Genomic DNA, 18,756 nt, shown 5'->3' with positions numbered 1-18,756 from the left:
TGAACCAGAACCTCCTATCTCTAGGCTTGGTTCTAAACCAAGCCACTAAACAACCTAATTGCCTCCTGAACTGAAATTTTTAAAGCATCATTTTTTTGGCTCTTATTATGTATCAATCATTGCACTGAACATTGGAAATACAAAAATTGACAGAGGGATCCCTGTCCTCAAGCAGCCTACATTCTAGAAGGAGAAGATAACATATCTAGGGGAATAAGAATTGGAAGAGCACTTCAGACTAGAAGAGGATTCTGGGTGGGAAACAACCAGAGCTTGGAGATGGCCAGAATTACAGTCCCAATTAGAGACCTTCACTTAGTCCAACCCAGGCCTGAACTGGGCCATTTGAGGAGACCACTTCCCAGCTTAACCAAGGATAACCACTTACTCCCCCCCCCCACCAATCCCTCCAACCCTACCCAGGCAGGCCATTCTATTTCTGGACAGCTCTAGTTGTTAGAATGCTTTTCAATATATAGAGCTGAGACAGGCCTTTCTCTGTTTCCATCTGTTGCTCCTTATTCTTCCCCCGGGACCAAGCAAATTAAAAAAAAAAATTTTTTTTCCACACAGCAACCCTTCACCTACTTAATTATAATTATCTTTTCCCTACAAAATTTTCTATTCTAGAAGTAAAACATCCCCAACTCCTTTGGCCAATCCCCAGGGCATTAAATTGCCTCACCGCCATGGCCTCCCCTGAACTATGCTTCACTGTGCTATCTGACCAGTGTAGAAGAACCCTAACCTGCTAGGCATGGGTGCTTGATTTCTCTCGTGCAACCTAATATAATGTTAACTTATCCTCCACTAAAACTCAGATTTTTTTCACATGAACTGTCATCTAACCAGAACAGTTAGTCACTCTGCCCCTTGCTCTATTTTGTGCAACTGATTTTTCCACTCAGAAGTTTCAGTTTATCACTATTAATCTTTTTATTAGAGTCAACTCTTCCTTTGAGTCTGTTGAGATATTTTTGGATCTTGCCTCTGTTATTCCTTTAAGGATTTCTCCAAAGTGCTTATCCAAAATTTGATAACCAGGGTATCTCTACCTTTATCTGAGATATTAATAAAAATGTTGAACAAGGAAGTATGGTATTATGAAGGGAGAACTGGATTTGACCCAGGGCCTAGTTTTATTTTTATCTTTGTATTCTTAGTGCCTAGCATAAAATAGGGACTTAACAAATGTTTGCTGAATGAATTAATGGATAAAGAGTAAGTGTAGGAGGCCAGATTTGAACTCAAGGAGATGAGATTTCTTTACTTTAGACTCAACACTCTATCTACTGGAGGAATCTGTTTCTGGAATTATGAGGTCAGAGACTACTGAAGTGCTGGGTGAATTGATCCCAAAGATGAAACAATAACCAACAATGTAACACACAAGAGGGATTTATTCACAAACTGCAGTTTGGACTCAGCTCTCTAAAAGTGGCTGGTCCCGAGTCTGGGGCTTGCAGGCTTTTTATACACTTTTGTGGTAGAGAGAATGAACAGGAACTCCTGGGTTGGAGTCCTTATCAGTTCCTAGCATATGTCAGGAGGGGGAAGGACAGGGACTTCTGGGGTTAGGGGTCAGGGAGGGGAAAGAAGGGGTTTGGAAGCTGGCTCTTCACTACATTACGAGTATTTGAGGAGTGAGTGAATGAATGAAAAAGAATGTGTTCAGTGACTGTTTGCTATGTGCCAAACACTGGACTAAGTATAGTTTTACAGAGAGAAAAAACAGGAAAGACCCCATTCTCAGGGAATGCCTCCTCTACTTTATGGAGACAGTTATACTATAGAGCAGAGATAAGACCTAGAAATGCTAAGGGTCTGAATGATGAAGCCCAGAGATTTTGAAGAAAAACATTTTTTCTTCCCTCATTAGAATGTTAGCATTATAATATCATACAACCCCTTCTAATTGTCAAATACATTCACCTTTCTAGGTTTTTCTTCACTCTTATGTTTGCATTTCAAAGATCCTACCATACTAATCTTTTTATCAGATATGCTCAAAAATCCTCAGTTGCATGAAAAGTTCATTTCCCCCTCTCTAGAATAATATGCAGCTTGTCAGTGTATGTAATTTTTGGTTGTAAGCTCATTATCTTTTTTTTTAACATTATTTTATTTGGTCATTTCCAAACATTATTCATTGGAGACAAAGATCATTTTTCTTTTCCTCCCCCCCCCCCCACCTCTCCCATAGCCGACGCACGATTCCACTGGGTATCACGTGCGTTCTTGATTCGAACCCATTTCCATGTTGTTGGTATTTGTATTAGGGTGTTCATTTAGAGTCTCTTCTCAGTCATATCCCCTCAACCCCTATAGTCAAGCAGTTGCTTTTCCTCGGTGTTTTTACTTCCACAGTTTGTTCTCTGCTTTCGGATAGTGTTTTTTCTCCTAGATCCCTGCAGATTGTTCAGGGACATTGCATTGACACTAATGGAGAAGTCCATTATGTTCTATTGTACCACAGTGTATCAGTCTCTGTGTACAATGTTTTCCTAGTTCTGTTCCTTTTGCTCTGCATCACTTCCTGGAGGTTGTTCCATTCTCCATGGAATTCAGTTCATTATCTTTTGCCTTTTGGAATATTGTATTCCAAGCTCTCCTCTCACTTGTAGGAGAGCTTCTACATCTTGTGTGATCTTGACTGTGATTCCTTAGTTTTAGAATTGCTTCTTCTTGAATGACTGTGATGGTTTTGTTAAACTGGAAAAAACTACAACTATTAAATGGTGAGAAAAACCATATCTTTAATTAAGGATAGGGGTTCAGCAATTTTCTCTTAGGCCTCCAAACACAGGGTTGCATACCACAAACCCACACATGTAAAGATTGAAATTTAGGGGAGACTAAGGCAAGATAGAAATTAGTTTCTCTCTGCAAGGAGTATTATTTTTTTTAGAGGTTTATTAAAGGTTGAGGATTAAAGAAATTACAGAATAAGAAAACATGTGACTAGGCCCACAGAGAGGCCTAGACACAACCTCACCTACATTATCAAAAAAGCCACGTCTGCTTGCAAGCGGAAAATGGAAGAAAAGAGGCCCAAAAGCCTTAGCAATCAGGTTAAATACCCCATCTTGTTCTCGGCCCAGGTGAGATTTTCAGTGAGATTACAAAGCGTTCTGGGGAAGTGGAGCAAGGGCTTCTGGGAATTGAAGTCCTGAATTCAAGTCTATTTCTTACGTTTCTCCGTGTGATCATTTTTGGAAAAAATTAATTTTTTCCCCAAAAGGATCATGAAAACATAATCAACTTAAAGATTACAATAATGTGAGGATAAGAGGGAAAAAAAAAAACAAAACCAATAATTGCTGGTTGCATTGACAAAAAGTCAGTTAGGGGGCAGTCCCCTTTGGCATGAAAGTATACATACAAATAAATGTTCAATCAACCACACCCAAAGTTCATTTTTGTGCACTTGTGATCTGGAGGCTTCTTCATGGTATCTTCAACAGTTCAGTTTCTGGATTCAGAGAGGTATCATCTTTCTTTACCTAAAATTCTTCTCAAAAAGAATTTAAACTTTGCAATTTAAATAATAATATTTTTTACATTTCCCCGTGTTGTGGGTGATTGAAAAATACACAATCACTTAGGGATGCATGGCTGAGGTTTGAGGTATATGAATCAATTGGCAAGAGATATTAAAAATATATCAGAAAATCCAAATAAAAAAGAAAAATTTCTGGATGAAAATATAGACTATCAAAGTCTTATGTGTAAAAATTCCAAGTAAAAAGAAAAATAAATCTATAACAGGTCCTTGAATCAGGGCCCAATCACAATGATCTAAGCAATGATGCATTTACCCAGTCAGTAGCCAGGACTACAGAAAGGTGCCACACTATGAAAGGCAGAAAAGGGGACCAGATTATATGAGCCAAGGTTTTGGGGATACTTGTCTGTGAGTATTTTCATAGTGAGTGTGGACACAAGGAAAGCCTATGTCTAGCATGTTAAACACAGTCTTCACTGTTAATGTTAAACCTTGAGTCTTCACACTAGGTTCAAGACCTTTGTATTGGCCTAGAAGTGCATCAATCCATCCTGTATTGGCTGTTCTTGGCTCTATGCAATGGCTCTTGTGTGTATATCTTGTCCTGGAATCAGAGAGAATCATTAAGCAAAGTCCCATAATTTCTTTTAAATAATTAGTGGCATCATTTTTATAGTCCCAAGCTTTTGGGGCATGCATTAGCAAATGTATTTTAAACTTATAGTACTGAAAAATCAAAAAGTTAAAGAAAATCGTAATGCTGGTGACATGTGCTTGAAATATAAAAAGGAGAGAAAAAAAACTGAAATAGTATATTGCACATGCGAGAAAAATATAATAAAAGAGTTTTTAAAAATTCAAAAATGTAGCTTATAATCATTGACACTCTGTGTCAGCTAAGGAAATATAGAATGCAAGGCTTTCTCACCAAAAATGAGATCCATTTCCTCTTAATATCTGGCCATGATCTACTGTGAGTAGAAGGCAAATGAATTGTACAGTAGTACAAATATGTGGTGTCAATATCCCCAAAATTCTCAATAGCCCAATTAATTACAATAGCAAACAACACACTATCATATTTCACATAAGTTGCTGTATGGCATTTTTTTAAAAAAACCTATGAATTGATGGATATTTGTCACAGTTTTTACAATCATAGCAATCTTTCAACCTTGGTAATAAACATATTTTTAAAACAAAGTAAAACTCATCTTGGGTTAAGAACATAATCAAGAAATCTATATATCATTCTGGTGGAAGTAAAATAGTGAGCTGAAGAGTATAAATGAAGGGTGCTCCTTTTTTGGAGGCTTTTTTAGGGGTACAAATGCCCTGAGATTAACTGCCCCAACTTCCATCACATATTTAGAAATGCGGGAAGGTTGGGGGTTATAAAATGTATTTCACTTCAGCTAGAATTGGCCTTACACCTCGTGTTAGGGGCAGGCAAAAATAACCAGAGATTGTTAAAAAAAATTACAAAAATCATATTTAAAAAACCCTTAAAATCAGTTGAGATATATAGTACATTAAATTTTCCAAAGGTTGTTATAGCAATTGTAACCAGTTCTGAAGTCCATCTATCCTCTATGTGACAATTTACAAAGGCAAAAATAGAAAAAAGCTGTTTTTTTTTCATATATGGGCTTAATTACAATAATATTTTTTTTCAATATGGTTATAGGGGGAAAATGACAAAATTTTAAAACTCAGTACATTAAATGAACAGTATAACAGAATAATATTGAATCCAGTAATATATGAATTTAAAATCACAAAGTTAAACCTTAAACAAAACAATCAGGAAAATGCAATAGAAATACAGAGATTTGTATAAACCATTGGAGTCTGAAATGTCTTAGAATATATAACCTTTAGTCTCTTTAAAGTTCTTTGGGTTTTTTTTTTGTTTGTTTTTGTTTTTAATTATCCATTTAGATATCTATTGTCGGAAGGCAGAGTGGTAAGGGTTAAGCAATGGGGGTTAAGGTACCCATCCAGGGACCCACAGCTGGGAAGTATCTGAGGCCAGATTTTAACCCAGGACCGCACGTCTTTAGGCCTGGCTCTCAGTTCACTGAGAAGCAGAGTTTTTCCCCAAAGTTAGCTAAAAGGAACGCAGATGAAGTCAATAAAAGGATCAATGCAATTAAAAGACGTCCTTGTAAAATAGCCATTGCTTTTAAGTTCCTTGCTTGAAAAAACCTTTCTTCTTTCCCTCTTATCTCTCCCCTCCTACACTCTAATCTACCCACGTGGAGCCAATACCCCCGCCCTTTGTTACCAGCTGGTAGAATGAGTCTTGAGTGAAGAGAGGATCTGCTCCAAGGCTAGAGTTTGTTGGGCATGCAGGTCACTGGGTGATTGCAATCTTGGTTGAATCAGGTGGGCCAGGTGAGTGAGAGAAAGACCGCCAGGGTGGACAGGAACACAAACAGGGCCAGGAGCTGGAGCAGGCAGCTGAGGTGGGCAGGTGAACTGCAATCTGCAAACAGGTCTGCAGGCAGGGAGACGCAGCTGTCCAAAGTGGATGGCGGTGGCAGGCAGGGAGGCAGGGAGAAGCGGCTGAGCCAGGTGGGAGGGAAGGGCTCAAGAAAGTCTGAATCGAATGGCTGCCTGCAGGAGCTCAAGATGGTTTTCTAAAAAAGCATCTTGAAGAACGTGGCTTAAAAAATCTAGGCAGTAGCTATTAAAGGCTGAACTAAAGAAGAGAAAAGAATCAGAAGATTGAGATATTTCGTTTTCCCGATGTGGTAAGCCAACTGTAAAGATTGAAATTAGGGGAGACTGGGGCAAGATAGAAATTAGTTTCTCTATGCAAGGAGTATTCTTTTTTAGAGGTTTATTAAAGGTTGAGGATTAAAGAAATTACAGAATAAGAAAACATGTGACTAGGCCCACAGAGAGCCCTAGACACAACCTCACCGACATTATCAAAAGAGCCATGTCTGCTTGCAAGCGGAAAACAGGGAAGAAAAGGGGCCCAAAAGCCTTTGCAATCAGGTTAAATACCCCATCTCGTTCTCAGCCCAGGTGAGATTTTCAGTGAGATTACAAAGCATTCTGGGGAAGTGGAGTGTAGCAGTCCACCCCTAGCTATGGGCAAGGGAAACAGTTGGTATGTACAGATTGCCTTAGAAGAGAGCATGCTCAGTCTTGAGCATGCTCAGTATTTCACATGGCTGGGAAAGCCTCTGAGCCTTGACCCCAGCTTCCCCCAGGTTAGGCGGGAACCCAGGTTTCTTTGTGCTCACCTGGTTGAGAGAAACCACACCTATACCTTGTCATTAACCAATGATGATCAACCCTGTGTACTGTGTATATTTGCATATCAAAGAGATTAAATATGCCTCAGCCAGCTCTGCCTTTCTCTCTTCTACTCTTCCTCCCTTCCAGCTCGCACTGATGCCTGTCCTCGATGGGGCCTGGCCTTTGACCAGGCTCCATCTCTAATCTTTCTCTATCATCTCTCCGACCTGTGTGGTATTAAATCTGGATCTCTGGACTGGTAAAGGCCTTCGGAATGGTCCATTGATCGGAGCTTGGCTGTGGCTCATTGGTAATTAATAAAGACTCATTCCTGCCACCTCATATCTCTACTTCGACTCCGTTATCCCCCTCGTGGTATCTAAAACTTCTATCCTTTCTCTATCTTCCTACCTTAAAGCTTCTCTCTCCCCTCTGAGGAAGCTTTATGGAGCAAGGGCTTCTGGGGATTGAAGTCCTGGATTCAAATCTATTTTTTACACACAGAGCTCCAGACTCTGGCTACCCTGGCTTATGACCTCTGGGAATGCCAATTGTGCAGATTGACAGCTCCAAAATACTATAGATTTTGGGAAACATGTGACTTTTGTGTAACTGAGAGACAGGGAAATGTGATTGATTGACATTACCATGGCTATAAGGAAATCAGAGTATTCAAACTACACTGACTGACTTGAGAAAGGAATCATAGCCAGAGGCTAGGTTGTAATGGACTTCTTACAATGGACACTAAAAGGATGGTCCCTGCCCAGGGGCTGGTCTTCTTGGGAAGGATCTCTGATACAATGGGGGAGACTACTTAAGACAAAAAGAGTATTTAGCATTTTTTTTAGCCCCACTTAACTGGGATTATCATTTACCTTAGGATCCAGTATTCAGTCTGAAAGTGGCAGAATCTGTGACCTATAATAATTAAAAGGTCACCAAATTGTAATAACTAAAATTAAATTATGAGGCTATTAGCTTTAGTAGCTTTATTACATCAAAGTAGTAATAGTAAAGAGAGGGAAATCTAGGAAAGAGGTAGAGAGAAGTTTAGCTAACTACTCTAATTGCGTTCTAATGGAATGAAGCTCATCACTGATAAAGGCTCCTTCAGGTCCAATCTCTGGTCAAAAGTCTGTGAGAGTCTCTTCAGCAAGAGTCACTAGTGGAGTAGTGTCTCCAGGAAGAGTGTCACCAACAACTCAAGAATGTGTCTTTAGATTTTTGGTTCCTTTATAAGCCATTTTCTCTACCCACTAGCTCTCCCACATCACATCTCAGGAACCAATCATAGTTCCTTAATTTGCCTGGCACCCCCCCAGGGGGGCAGTGCCTGTGGGATCAACTTCTTATCTCTGAGGGTGTGTCTGTACTTGCATATCAGTGGTAAAAGATTTTCAAATTCCTGACTGATTATACATCAAAGGTGCTGATTGATTAAATTAAAGAAAAGAAAGGGAGGGTAATTCCCTTTTCATATTCCCTAGAGGCAAACTTTCAAGAGGCAAAAGGGCAAACTTGGGGTCTCCATCTTTCAAGCTAACTAAACTTGGGGTTCTCTTAGATTCCACAGTGACAATTCTTTGATATGAAAACTAAATTTTGTTTAATTTTAAAAAAACTAACATTTCTTGGAATTTTTCTTTTATAATTCCTTTCAGGAGGTGATGGATGGATTTTATTTTCACATTGTTCTCTGTTCTAATAAATATAGACTTTTTTTGAAATAGGATGTCCAGATTCTTTTGGTAATGATTTTCAAAGAAGTCCACTAATCTTTAAATTATTTCTCTTTGATATGTTTTCCAGGTCAGCTGTTTTTGATGTCAGATCTCTTATATTTTCTTCAAATTTTTTTTTCAGTCTTATGGTTTGTTTTTTGCTGTTTTATGTGTTAATTTGGAAATAACACAAAACTACCTAAGTGGTCAGAAAAACCAAATCTTTAATCAGGAGAGGAAAGAGATAGATCCTATCTCTTTTAGCCTCTATCACAGAGCTAATTGCCACAAATTACTCAGAATCAATGCCCTGGGGGCTCTAGAGTCTGTATCCTTGGGAGAATGAACCAAGCTAGATGATTTCTCCAAAGAACAATAGAATTTAAGCTAAGGACAGAGAAATATGATGAATTTACATTACCATGGCTATAAGGAAATGAGAAGTCCAAGATGGGATTATCAGGAAGAGGTTGATGCTTTACAATGTATACAAAAGGGAAGGGAGAGGATTTTAATACAGGGAGAGAAACTATGAAGACAAAAGGGCACTTTACATTTGATTTAGGTCTATAGACCCACCTGGACTGGTATCCTTAAATACCTTAAAATCCATTGTTCAGTCTGAAAGGGCTGAGTCTGGGACTTCCCTCAGGGTGAATTCTCAGGGGACAGGGGCAGAATTGGGGTGTCCAGATTTCAAGTTGACACATGGAATCATTGATTACTGCTTGTCTATTCTAGTTTTCAGGCAATCCATTTCTTGGCTAAGGTTTACTTCTTTCTCTTCTAAGCTATTTATTCTCCTTCCAATTCTTTCCTTTGGAGTAGAAGTGACAAACTTGCCTCTTTTGGCTATGGCAGCAAAATTCTGGAGCAAAGCTGAACCAGATTAAAGTATAATGGGATAATGTTTAACAGAATAAATAAAAATACGATACACTTAGATAATGTCAAGTTGTGGTTTTCTAAGTCAGTATGCAACTGGCAGGGATCTGTTTCTATTTGAATTGGACACTGGCCTCAAGCTTCCATTTCAGTTTTATCATTTGTTTTATTTCACCTTGGTATTCATGTAATCCTTATGGAAAATATATTTATTTTCCTTTTATGTTTCTGCTTATGGTTGTTATGCAATTACTCTTTTGTATTTGGGAGAGATTTCTAGATCTACTTTTGTAATTGGTTAAGATTTTCTTAGGTCTACATCTCTCTACTTTCAGTTCCTGGCCTGGGCACTTGGGTCAGGCTTATATGCATTCTGGGGTGAAGTGGTCAGCCTTTCTTGGTAATAGCCTAGAATTCCTTCCATTCCTACACTGAACTCGACCTTCTGATGTTAGAACCTCCTTAATCTTCAAGGCCCGTTTTATCATTTCAGGAAAGGAATCTTGGAGCTCCTGGACATCTGGTCTGTTCCAGCCTGAGTGCTGGCCCATACTAGAGCTTTTAAAGGATGGCAGTTCGTCTCTAGAAGTGCTGGGAGGCTGGCTGATAGTGACCCCTTCTCCTATTGCCTGTGGGCTTCTAGCTGACTTTCTGTTAAGTTCTAGGGGAGTATCCCCTCCTTGGATTTCTTGATCATTATGTTCTCTGGAGTGAATTTCAGGTTTTTCCTGGACTAGGCCTGTGGGAACCAAGTGGCTGGTTTCCACTTCAGGCAGGCCAGAAGAACAGCAAACATGTCTACACAAATCTGGGGATTTAAAAATAGGTCCTCCCTGTTAGAGACTGAGGACCCTCTGCTCTGCATCCCTGGAGCAGAAAACAACAGGACAAGACTGAATTAAAATGTTTTGGTTTGATTTAGTTTTCAGGCAGACCCTAAAAAGCCCATTGGAGGTCACATCCTGGCTCATGCTTCAACAACCAGGATTAGCTTGCGGAAGGGAAGGGGAGAGCTTCGCATCGCTAAAATTTATGACAGGTAACTTATTTTGTTTTAAGCTACTACACAGCAAGAGAGGAAGTCACAGAGAAAATTACCCTGGATAAAAGGTGATATCATTTAGGCTATAGATGAGAGCAAGGTCTCCCTTTAGAAAGGATTTCCTCTTCAAAAGTTATTCTGCCAAGAGGATTACTATATTAACCTGGGGACCAAGGCTGAAAATAAATCCCACGAGTCCTCAAAACAGCCTCTGTAAACTCTTGGCACTTAGCAAATGTGAAATGTGAAATGTGAAATAATGATATGGTGCTCTTTCATTTAGCTGACCTCCCACCTCACAAGATTACTGTTTTCATCTAGCCCATGCCTTTTCCTTTAGGAAAGCAGAGTATTAAATGTTATATTTTATGGAGCTCTGTGAGTTCCCTTGTAATTTTCCACAAATGCACTTAAGTGGATTCAAAGACTTATTGGCCCTCTCTAGAGTCACTGGCCGCTGAAATCTTTAATGGGCCCTGACAACCTGGAGCAGGTCCAGATGAGGGGAACCAGAGACTGTGTATGTCTATGGCTATGTAAGGATTAGTTGAAGGAGACTGGGATAGAGAAGGCCCTGATCACTGCCTTCAAGTATCTGAAGGATTGTCCTGAAGAAGATGAGTAAGACTTATTTTGCTGGGCCCTAGAGAACAGAACTAGGCACAATAGGGAGAGCCACAGAGTGGCAGCTTTTTATCCAATGTGAAGAGAATTTTTCAGAAAATAGAGCTGATAAGTTTATCCTCACTGGAGGTCTTTAGGTAGAGGCTGTATAACCCCTTATCAGGGATACTGTAGAGAGGAGTCCTGTTTAGTTGCCTTGGACTGCTGACCTCTGAGAATTCTTTCTACCCTGAAACTTGCCGTTTGCAATATATAAGATAAAGTACCACCTCTATTTGTTCATCTAAGCCCTCTAAGATCAAGTAGCCTCTCTGAGATTTGGGGTCCAAGAGATCCTGTTGGTTTTGCTAATGCAGCAAAGGATAATGTAGCCCTGCTGAGATGAATTTCACTTTCAAATCTCTCCTTGTGTATGTCAAAATCACATAAGAAAATCTGAAAGATATAATAGCAAGGAGAATTACTCAGCTACCTTATGATTTGAAGAGAGTTATGATCAAGGAGATGGTGTTTGCCTCTTCCTGGAGGAGATCCAGCAAGGTGAGGCCCCCTTGGTGCAAGGAACAACCTCTCCAAAGGGTCTGGTCCAACTTGCCATAAAAGAAAAATAGATTGGGTGAAAAACAATTATGTGGAGCACAGTGGATAGAGAATCAGTCCTGGAGAGAGGAGGTCCTGGGTGTGACCTCAGACACTTCCTAGCTGTAGGACTTTGGGCAAGTCACTTAACCCCATTTGCCCAGCTTATCCTTCTTCTGCCTTGAAACTGATACCTAGTATTAATTATAAAGCAGAAGGCAAGGGTTAAAAGAAAAAAAGAAGAATGCCTAGCACACATTTAAGCAGCATTTAAGGGCTTCCAAAACACTTTACATATTTTATATCATTTGATCCTCAAAGCAACTCAGTGAGATAGGTGCTATTACTGTCCCCATTTTACAGATGAGGAAACCTAGATGGAGGGAGGTAAAGTGAAGTAATATGCCTGCCATCCAGAGGATGGCGTGCAGTTGGATAGAAATCTATAGAGTTTGTCCATCAGTTTATATCCTTATCAGTCTGTCCTTCCAACTTATCTGTCTACCCTTCCATCTGTTTGCCTGTCTCTTTCTTTGGGATGGGCATTGTAAATAGACAGTGACCTGCATTGCCCAGGATGGGCAAGCCTGGGTGGATTTGATTCTTCATTGTTAGAAGTCATGTCCACAGTGAGATCTTAGATGCACTGGGGTATTGTGGGATTCCTACTGATTCCCATGATATTTAATGAGAGCAAGACCAAGGAATGAAGCCCTTTTGACTGTGCAATAGATGCTTTTCTCAGAGAAGGAAAGACTCAGAACCCCAGAGTTACCAGGGATCATCTTGGGTATTCTCCCTTCTCCTATCCATCTGGCAACATCCCACCGCGGAACCACTCATCCTGTCTATGCAGACACTATTCAGTTGCTTCTCAGTCACCTCTAACTCTTTGTGACCCTATTTGGGATTTTCTTGTCAAAGATATTGGAGTGATTTGGCATTTCCTTCTCCAACTCATTTCACAGATAAGAAAACTGAGGCAAACAGGATTAAATGACTTGCCCTCCAGTCACACAGCTAGTGTCTGAGACCTGATCTGAAGTCAGGAAAATGAATCTTTTTTTCCACTTTGGCATAACACTAGTGGTTAGGAGGTTCTTTGTTATATTGATCTGAAATCTGCCTCCTGAGGATTTCTACTCACCACTCCTAAGTCTACCAAGTGGAATAGCTATAGTTCCTCTCAAAACTTGTATGTTTCTAGTTTTTTGACTGTTACAAAGGATTTCCCTCAAAATAACCCCAAGAGGTAGGTGAATCATGGAGCTTTTGTACTGACTGTACCCAAGAAAAAACTTGGGCTTACAAAAAACTAATGACTTGCCCAAGGTCACATAGCCAGTAAGTGTTGGAGCTGGGATTTAAACCTACCTGTCTTGACCTTAAATGTACCAATTCTCCTACCACACCATCTTGTCTTTCTGCTCTCTGCACTGGTATAGAATGAGTTCTATTTCTTTTTTCTTTTTATAACTCTTTACTTTCTGTCTTGGTAACAACTCTAAGATGGAAGGGCAGGGGCTAGGCAGTGGAAGTCAAGTGACTTGACTAGAGTTACCCAGCTACACAGTCTCTGAAGTCACATTTGAACCCAGGACCTCCTGACTCCAGGCCTGACTAGAAGCCTGGTGCTCTATCCTCTATGCCAACTCAATGCCCCAACTCTACTTATTTTCAGAGGAAATTATGTTGAGCCTGACTTAATGTAGTGAAAATCTGGTCAAGTTGGTCAGACACATGCTCATGTGGTTGTAAATCCAAATAAGTGACCACTGCAGATTTCACCTCTAGGGGATGTCCCCAGCCACACAGGTTGATGTTATGTACTCAGAGGGATAAGATGGCACAAATTCATGTTTGTTTGTTTTTTACTTTTAAAAAAGGTTATTTAAATTTCTTCTAGATTCCATGCCGATATACTTTTTAATAATTGTTTTCCGACTATTCTGTGGTCCATGTTCTCTCCCTCCCTCCCACGTCTAAATCCATGTTCGAAGCTGGGGCTTCTTTCATGCTTTCATCCTTATGTTTCGGTAGCCCCGACATGCCTGAAAATGAAGCCACCTTCGCAATAACAGCTGGAGGAATTGGGGATGCCAAGGAGTAGGCGGAGAATTGGTGCAGAACTGGAGGGCAGAACAAGCTCGATCAGGACTGAAGAAAGACTGAAGAAAACACCTATTCAGAGCATGAAAACAGAGTTTGTTTTTTGACATGATTCAGAGTGTTGACTAATGGGAAGTGGGTAAAAGAGATAAAAATGATTTCTTGCCTTTTAAGTACCTGGTTCCTCTCCATTATCTTTTCAAAGTATTGCAAAATTCTCTGAACTAACATGAACCCAGAGTACTCTGCCCCAGTTTTTTATGGACCCATACACTCTCTCTCTCCCTTAGCCTTTGTTTGTACTTCCCCAAACAGAAAAGTTGTGTTAATTCTAAGACAGAGAGGCTCCTTGGGCCCATGAGAAAACTCTTTGTATTGAGACTTTGAGGGTGGCTGCTTAGCCTTATTATTATTATTAGCAACAATAAACCAAACCTCTACTTAAGGACTGGCTTCCAGCAGCTTTAAATGGTTTTTAAAGAAATCTACCCTATAAATTGCTATTCTAGGGGAAGGGAGGAAGGCAGGGAATTAAGGATGAACCCTCTAGTTTGGGGTGGCTGGCTAATGCTTTTTGGAGAATTATTTTGAAAATTTTAACTGTAAAATTTCAGAATGTAAGTTTTTAAATGTATAAAGTTTTCATATTATTTATTCTGATTATTAAACACAAAATTACAAAAATACATATATGTGGTCAAGTTTAAAGCAAAGCCATTCAGCATAAAATATCTCCAGATCCTGCCTTATGTGAGGCCTTTTCTCTGTTCTAGGGATCAAAGACAAAACCAAGTCAGTCTCTGATCTTGAGAAGCTTACACTCTCCAAGGGAGGATGCCCATGCATGTTGAGCCCAACTCAGTCTAGATGCCTGACTGGCTTTAGCCTTACCACTGCCCAGATCTCTGCAGCTCAGCAGCAGTGATCCCATCTTACAGATGTATAAACTGAAGCTCTAAGTTGGGGACTGACGTGCCTATGGCCACAGAGCCATTAAATGGCAGAGTCAGCATTTGCCCAAGTTTCCCGCCAGTCTTTCCTGCTCATTGTTCTACTTAAAGCATCTTGAGTGATCCATGACTTGTAGAGGCTTTTCAGATGTATAAAACATCTCCCTGATGCACATTATCTCATTTGAGTCTCACAGCCACTCTGCTGGGTAGGTCTTGAAAATATTATGATGCCCCTTTTATAAGTAGGTAAACTGAGGCTCATAGTGATTTGACATATTTTTAGTATGTCAGATAAGTTTGACTAGTGTCAGAGTGAGATTCAAATCCTCACTCAACTCAAGTCAACTCAATCTACTGTATCTGTATCCCCACTGTATCTGTGTATATAATGAGTTGCTCTGTCCTTGATCTTTAAGAATCTGAGGGAACACATTCATACTCATGAAAGAATGAAGACAACCAAGGCCACAAGTACACACATGATTCTTAGAAGAGCTCCATAGGCTCATCAGACTGACCATCCAAGGGATTCATGACATAAGCAAGTTGAAGGATCTCTATTTTATTTATTTGTAAATTTATTTTTAAAATTTAATTTATTTAAAAATATTTTTCCATGGTTACATGATCTATTTTCTCTCCCTCCCCTCTTCTTTCCGCACTCCCAGAGCTGATAAGCAATTCCACTGGAAGGACCCCTGTTTTAGAGGAAGGGGTTTAGATTTTTCACTGCGGAGCCCCTAGGACAGAGTCAGGGTCCAAAAAGGAAGCAGTTAAGAATATAGGAAATCAGATCAGGTGGCCAAATCAAGGTCAGGAATTCAGGAAGAAGAGGCCAAGAATGCTAAGGTTTAGTCTCAAAGGCTGTGATAGGACTTGAGGGCTAATGAGAGGTGCAGAGGGCAAATGAGAAGGAAAAGTTCAAGACAACATGAAACTTCAAGCCTAGAAATTACTGGCAGAAATTGGAGAATCCAAAGGGATAGCTGGGGGTGGAACTGAGTTGGATAAAAGACATTTAATTTTAGTCATTTCGAGTTTGAGATGACCAGATCAAGGTTCTGATTGGAAATCCTTCATCTGGAGGTTGGAGTCATGAGAATAGACAGGTTCTCTGATGGAGAAAGCCTAGAACCAGAAGAACCTTGGGATCTCAAGGAGAGAACCTTGAATTATATTGGGGTATGGGAGGAAAGAACAGAATTAGGAAAGGAATCAGACAAGGAACAATCAGAGAGGCAAGGGGGAATCCAACTGTTGAAAATGTCTCAAAAACCAATAAAAGAGAATCTCAAAAAGCCTGGAAGGAATTCTTGAAAAGGTCAAAGAAAGACAAAGAACTGGGTATTATCCATATGGTCCTTCACAAGCCTGAGATCAAGGCCCTTCTAGCTTGGTAGAACCTGCTAGACCCCTGCAATGGGTGAAAATCTGAGAAATAGCAGGAGAGCAAATATGCTATGGTCACTGAGACAATCAGCACCCAGGATACAGAACACAGTGCTGTGGTCTGCTGTGGTGGAGTGGTAGTGGTGTACTGCATTTCCATTGTTACAGTATGGTATTCATCTGCAAAATCCTGTGATATAGTGAAAACTCCATGATACAGAATTAGATTTTTTAAAAAATTTGAGATACAGTGAAGTCACGATAAGTGAACCACGATATAGTGAGGGATGATTGTATTTTGGGAAAAGTAATTTGGTGAGAGGGCCTAGCACTGATAGGCCACAATGAGTTGTCATTTGGTAATATGGTATGCTTGTCTATCAGACACCCATTGTCATCATGTTCCCATTGAACTTTTTTGTTTTTGTTTTTGTTTTCTAATTAAGAATTTTTTCCATGGTTACATGATTCATGTTCTTTCCCTTCCCTCTTCTATCCCCCCTCCTGGAACTGATGAGCAATTCCACTGGGTTTTAAATGTATCATTGTTCAAAACCCATTTCCATATTATTAATATTTGTAATAGAGTGATCATTTAAAGTCAAAACCCCCAATCATATACCCGTCGAACTCCCATTGAACTTTTAAGATTTACAAAGTGTTTTCATCCATGTCATCTTGTTTTGTTCTTACAACCAGTCTTTGAATTTGGAAGGGTAAGTCACCTTAAACTCAAAAGTGTCCAGAAACAGTGAGGGAGTAGTAGCCAGGAAGCTGGAGTCATATGAAATCAGGTATCTCAACAAGATTTACTGAAGGATATTTTCAAAGCCAGTAAAGGTCTTAAGAATGAAGACACAGGCATCTTCTAGAAGGAAGAATGAGTCCTTGTTCCTTGACTGCTGATCCACTCTTGTCTACCACTTGTGCCATGAAAATGCCACATGTCCTGGATTAGTTTGTGAGATACAATGGGATAAGATGGTTTCCTAGTTTTCTCTTTATATGGAGAATGTCTCATCTCTGAAGTGCAGTTATGTGGCACAGTGTGTAAAAATTAAAATTATATCTTAATAATAAAAATATTATATTTTAGGATGTTTATTAAATGATCACTAGAAATCAAGGAATAAAGAGGAAACAAAATAAAGACCATGTGCCCATGGCTGATTAGCCATTTCAAAATCCTCACTTTACTGCCACCATGATTGCTGCATTATGCCAAAGAAAGAGATCCATAAGACTGTCCACTGGATATTTATTTCCTGTCTACAGGAAGTACTTAATGACAGGAAGTCAGTGGGCTCCTGGGAACTTTTTTTTAGGGTAACGGATTTTCAGTTATACAAGTGGATAGTGCTAGACCTCTATTAGATATAAAGAAATCTCTGGGCCATAATTCTGAGCTGAAGAACCAAATTTAATTGTGATAAATTAAAATTGGAGATCTCTTTACACCTAGCCTGTGGTGAAGACCTCACAGAGATGTACAACAGAATTTTTTATTGATTTTGGAAGGTAATTGGCATAAATCATTAATATGGCAGAAGGCACATAGGATGTTAAAAGACATGAAATGGTGTTTGGTAACAAGGGTTTGGAACATTTGATACAAAGTCCTAAATTCAATGCAAGATGAAGAGAAGAAAATTTAATTAATACTCCAAAACTATCATACTCCTTAGGTCAAAGTAACCTTTCTTGGCCATGATACTCTGGGGATCCTATAGTTGGCATAAATCTTCAAAGGATCAAACAACACCTGAAGTTGCCAAAGTTGCTTTCATATGATCTCATCAGGCCAGCTGTCCATTCACCATTCTGTGAAAGAGAATTCTTTTCTCTATTGTCTATCTTGAGTTAACCCTAACTTAAGTACCCCTACTTAGGATCTCACTAGACTAAAACCAGGATTAACTCTCCTTTGTCTACTTTTGAATTGAATCAACAAAAGCTTGAACACCTTACTTAGCACTAGATGGAGGAGCTCTCCACCCTTTCAACTCAATCAGCTCAACTCTTTCTGTGAACTGTGAACTCTTGATGAGTATTCACCTCTCCAAAAGGTGAGATTTACCTTTTGAATTCACACCCTTAGATGAGAACTTAACCTTCAGAAAGTGAGAAGTTGATCCCACAGACACTGCCACCTGGGAAATGCTAGACAATTTAGAAACTGTGATTGGCCCCTGTGAAGAGGGGCAGGGACAAGAAGTCACCATTGTAAAGATAATTTTAGGGTTGTGACTTAAAATCTAGATTTAATTGGTCACCAAGAGAAGTCTCAAAATACCCAAGTCAGTCTGGAAATTTATGGTAATTTCATTAATATAGAGGGAAGGAATTTAAGGAGAAAGAGGGAAGAGGATATAGGATTTCTCCTGCATGGCCTGTGCCAGGGGGAGTTTAAAATTCCTGCTTCTAGGTCTCTGAAGAAGATTAGAAGCTTCTAAGAGGATAAAGTTGAAAAATAAAGGAGAAAAACTCAGCCAGAAACTCATCACCAAACCAGACAATAGCTTGTAGCCACACTAAGATGCCGAAAGGCCCAGCACACTGCCACCAGTCAACTCTCTGGCACCAGAAAGGTGCCCGCAAGAGGAAGTGAGCCAAATATATAGACCTTTCACTCTTGTGTCTCCTCCTCTAAATGCCCATATCTTTTAGAGTTCTCATCTTCTTTGATTAGATTAT

General features: G+C 39.7%; 1 protein-coding gene across 1 annotated transcript in view; it reads left to right on the top strand.

Moving 5' to 3' along the window:
* DMC1 (DNA meiotic recombinase 1) overlaps positions 1-14,406 on the top strand; it is a 69,041-nt gene extending 54,635 nt beyond the window's left edge. The window contains exons 13-14 of the mRNA XM_001367892.4: positions 10,289-10,405; positions 13,652-14,406. Coding sequence (XP_001367929.1) covers positions 10,289-10,405; positions 13,652-13,721 — 187 coding nt within the window. The 3' untranslated portion in view covers positions 13,722-14,406. The remainder of the gene's footprint in view (positions 1-10,288; positions 10,406-13,651) is intronic.
* Positions 14,407-18,756: the final 4,350 nt, after the last annotated feature.

This window comes from Monodelphis domestica, chromosome 5 (assembly GCF_027887165.1).
Source record: "Monodelphis domestica isolate mMonDom1 chromosome 5, mMonDom1.pri, whole genome shotgun sequence".
Taxonomy (NCBI): domain Eukaryota; kingdom Metazoa; phylum Chordata; class Mammalia; order Didelphimorphia; family Didelphidae; genus Monodelphis; species Monodelphis domestica.
Note: the sequence above shows the minus strand (reverse complement) of the source record. Positions and strands in the feature narration are given on the sequence as shown.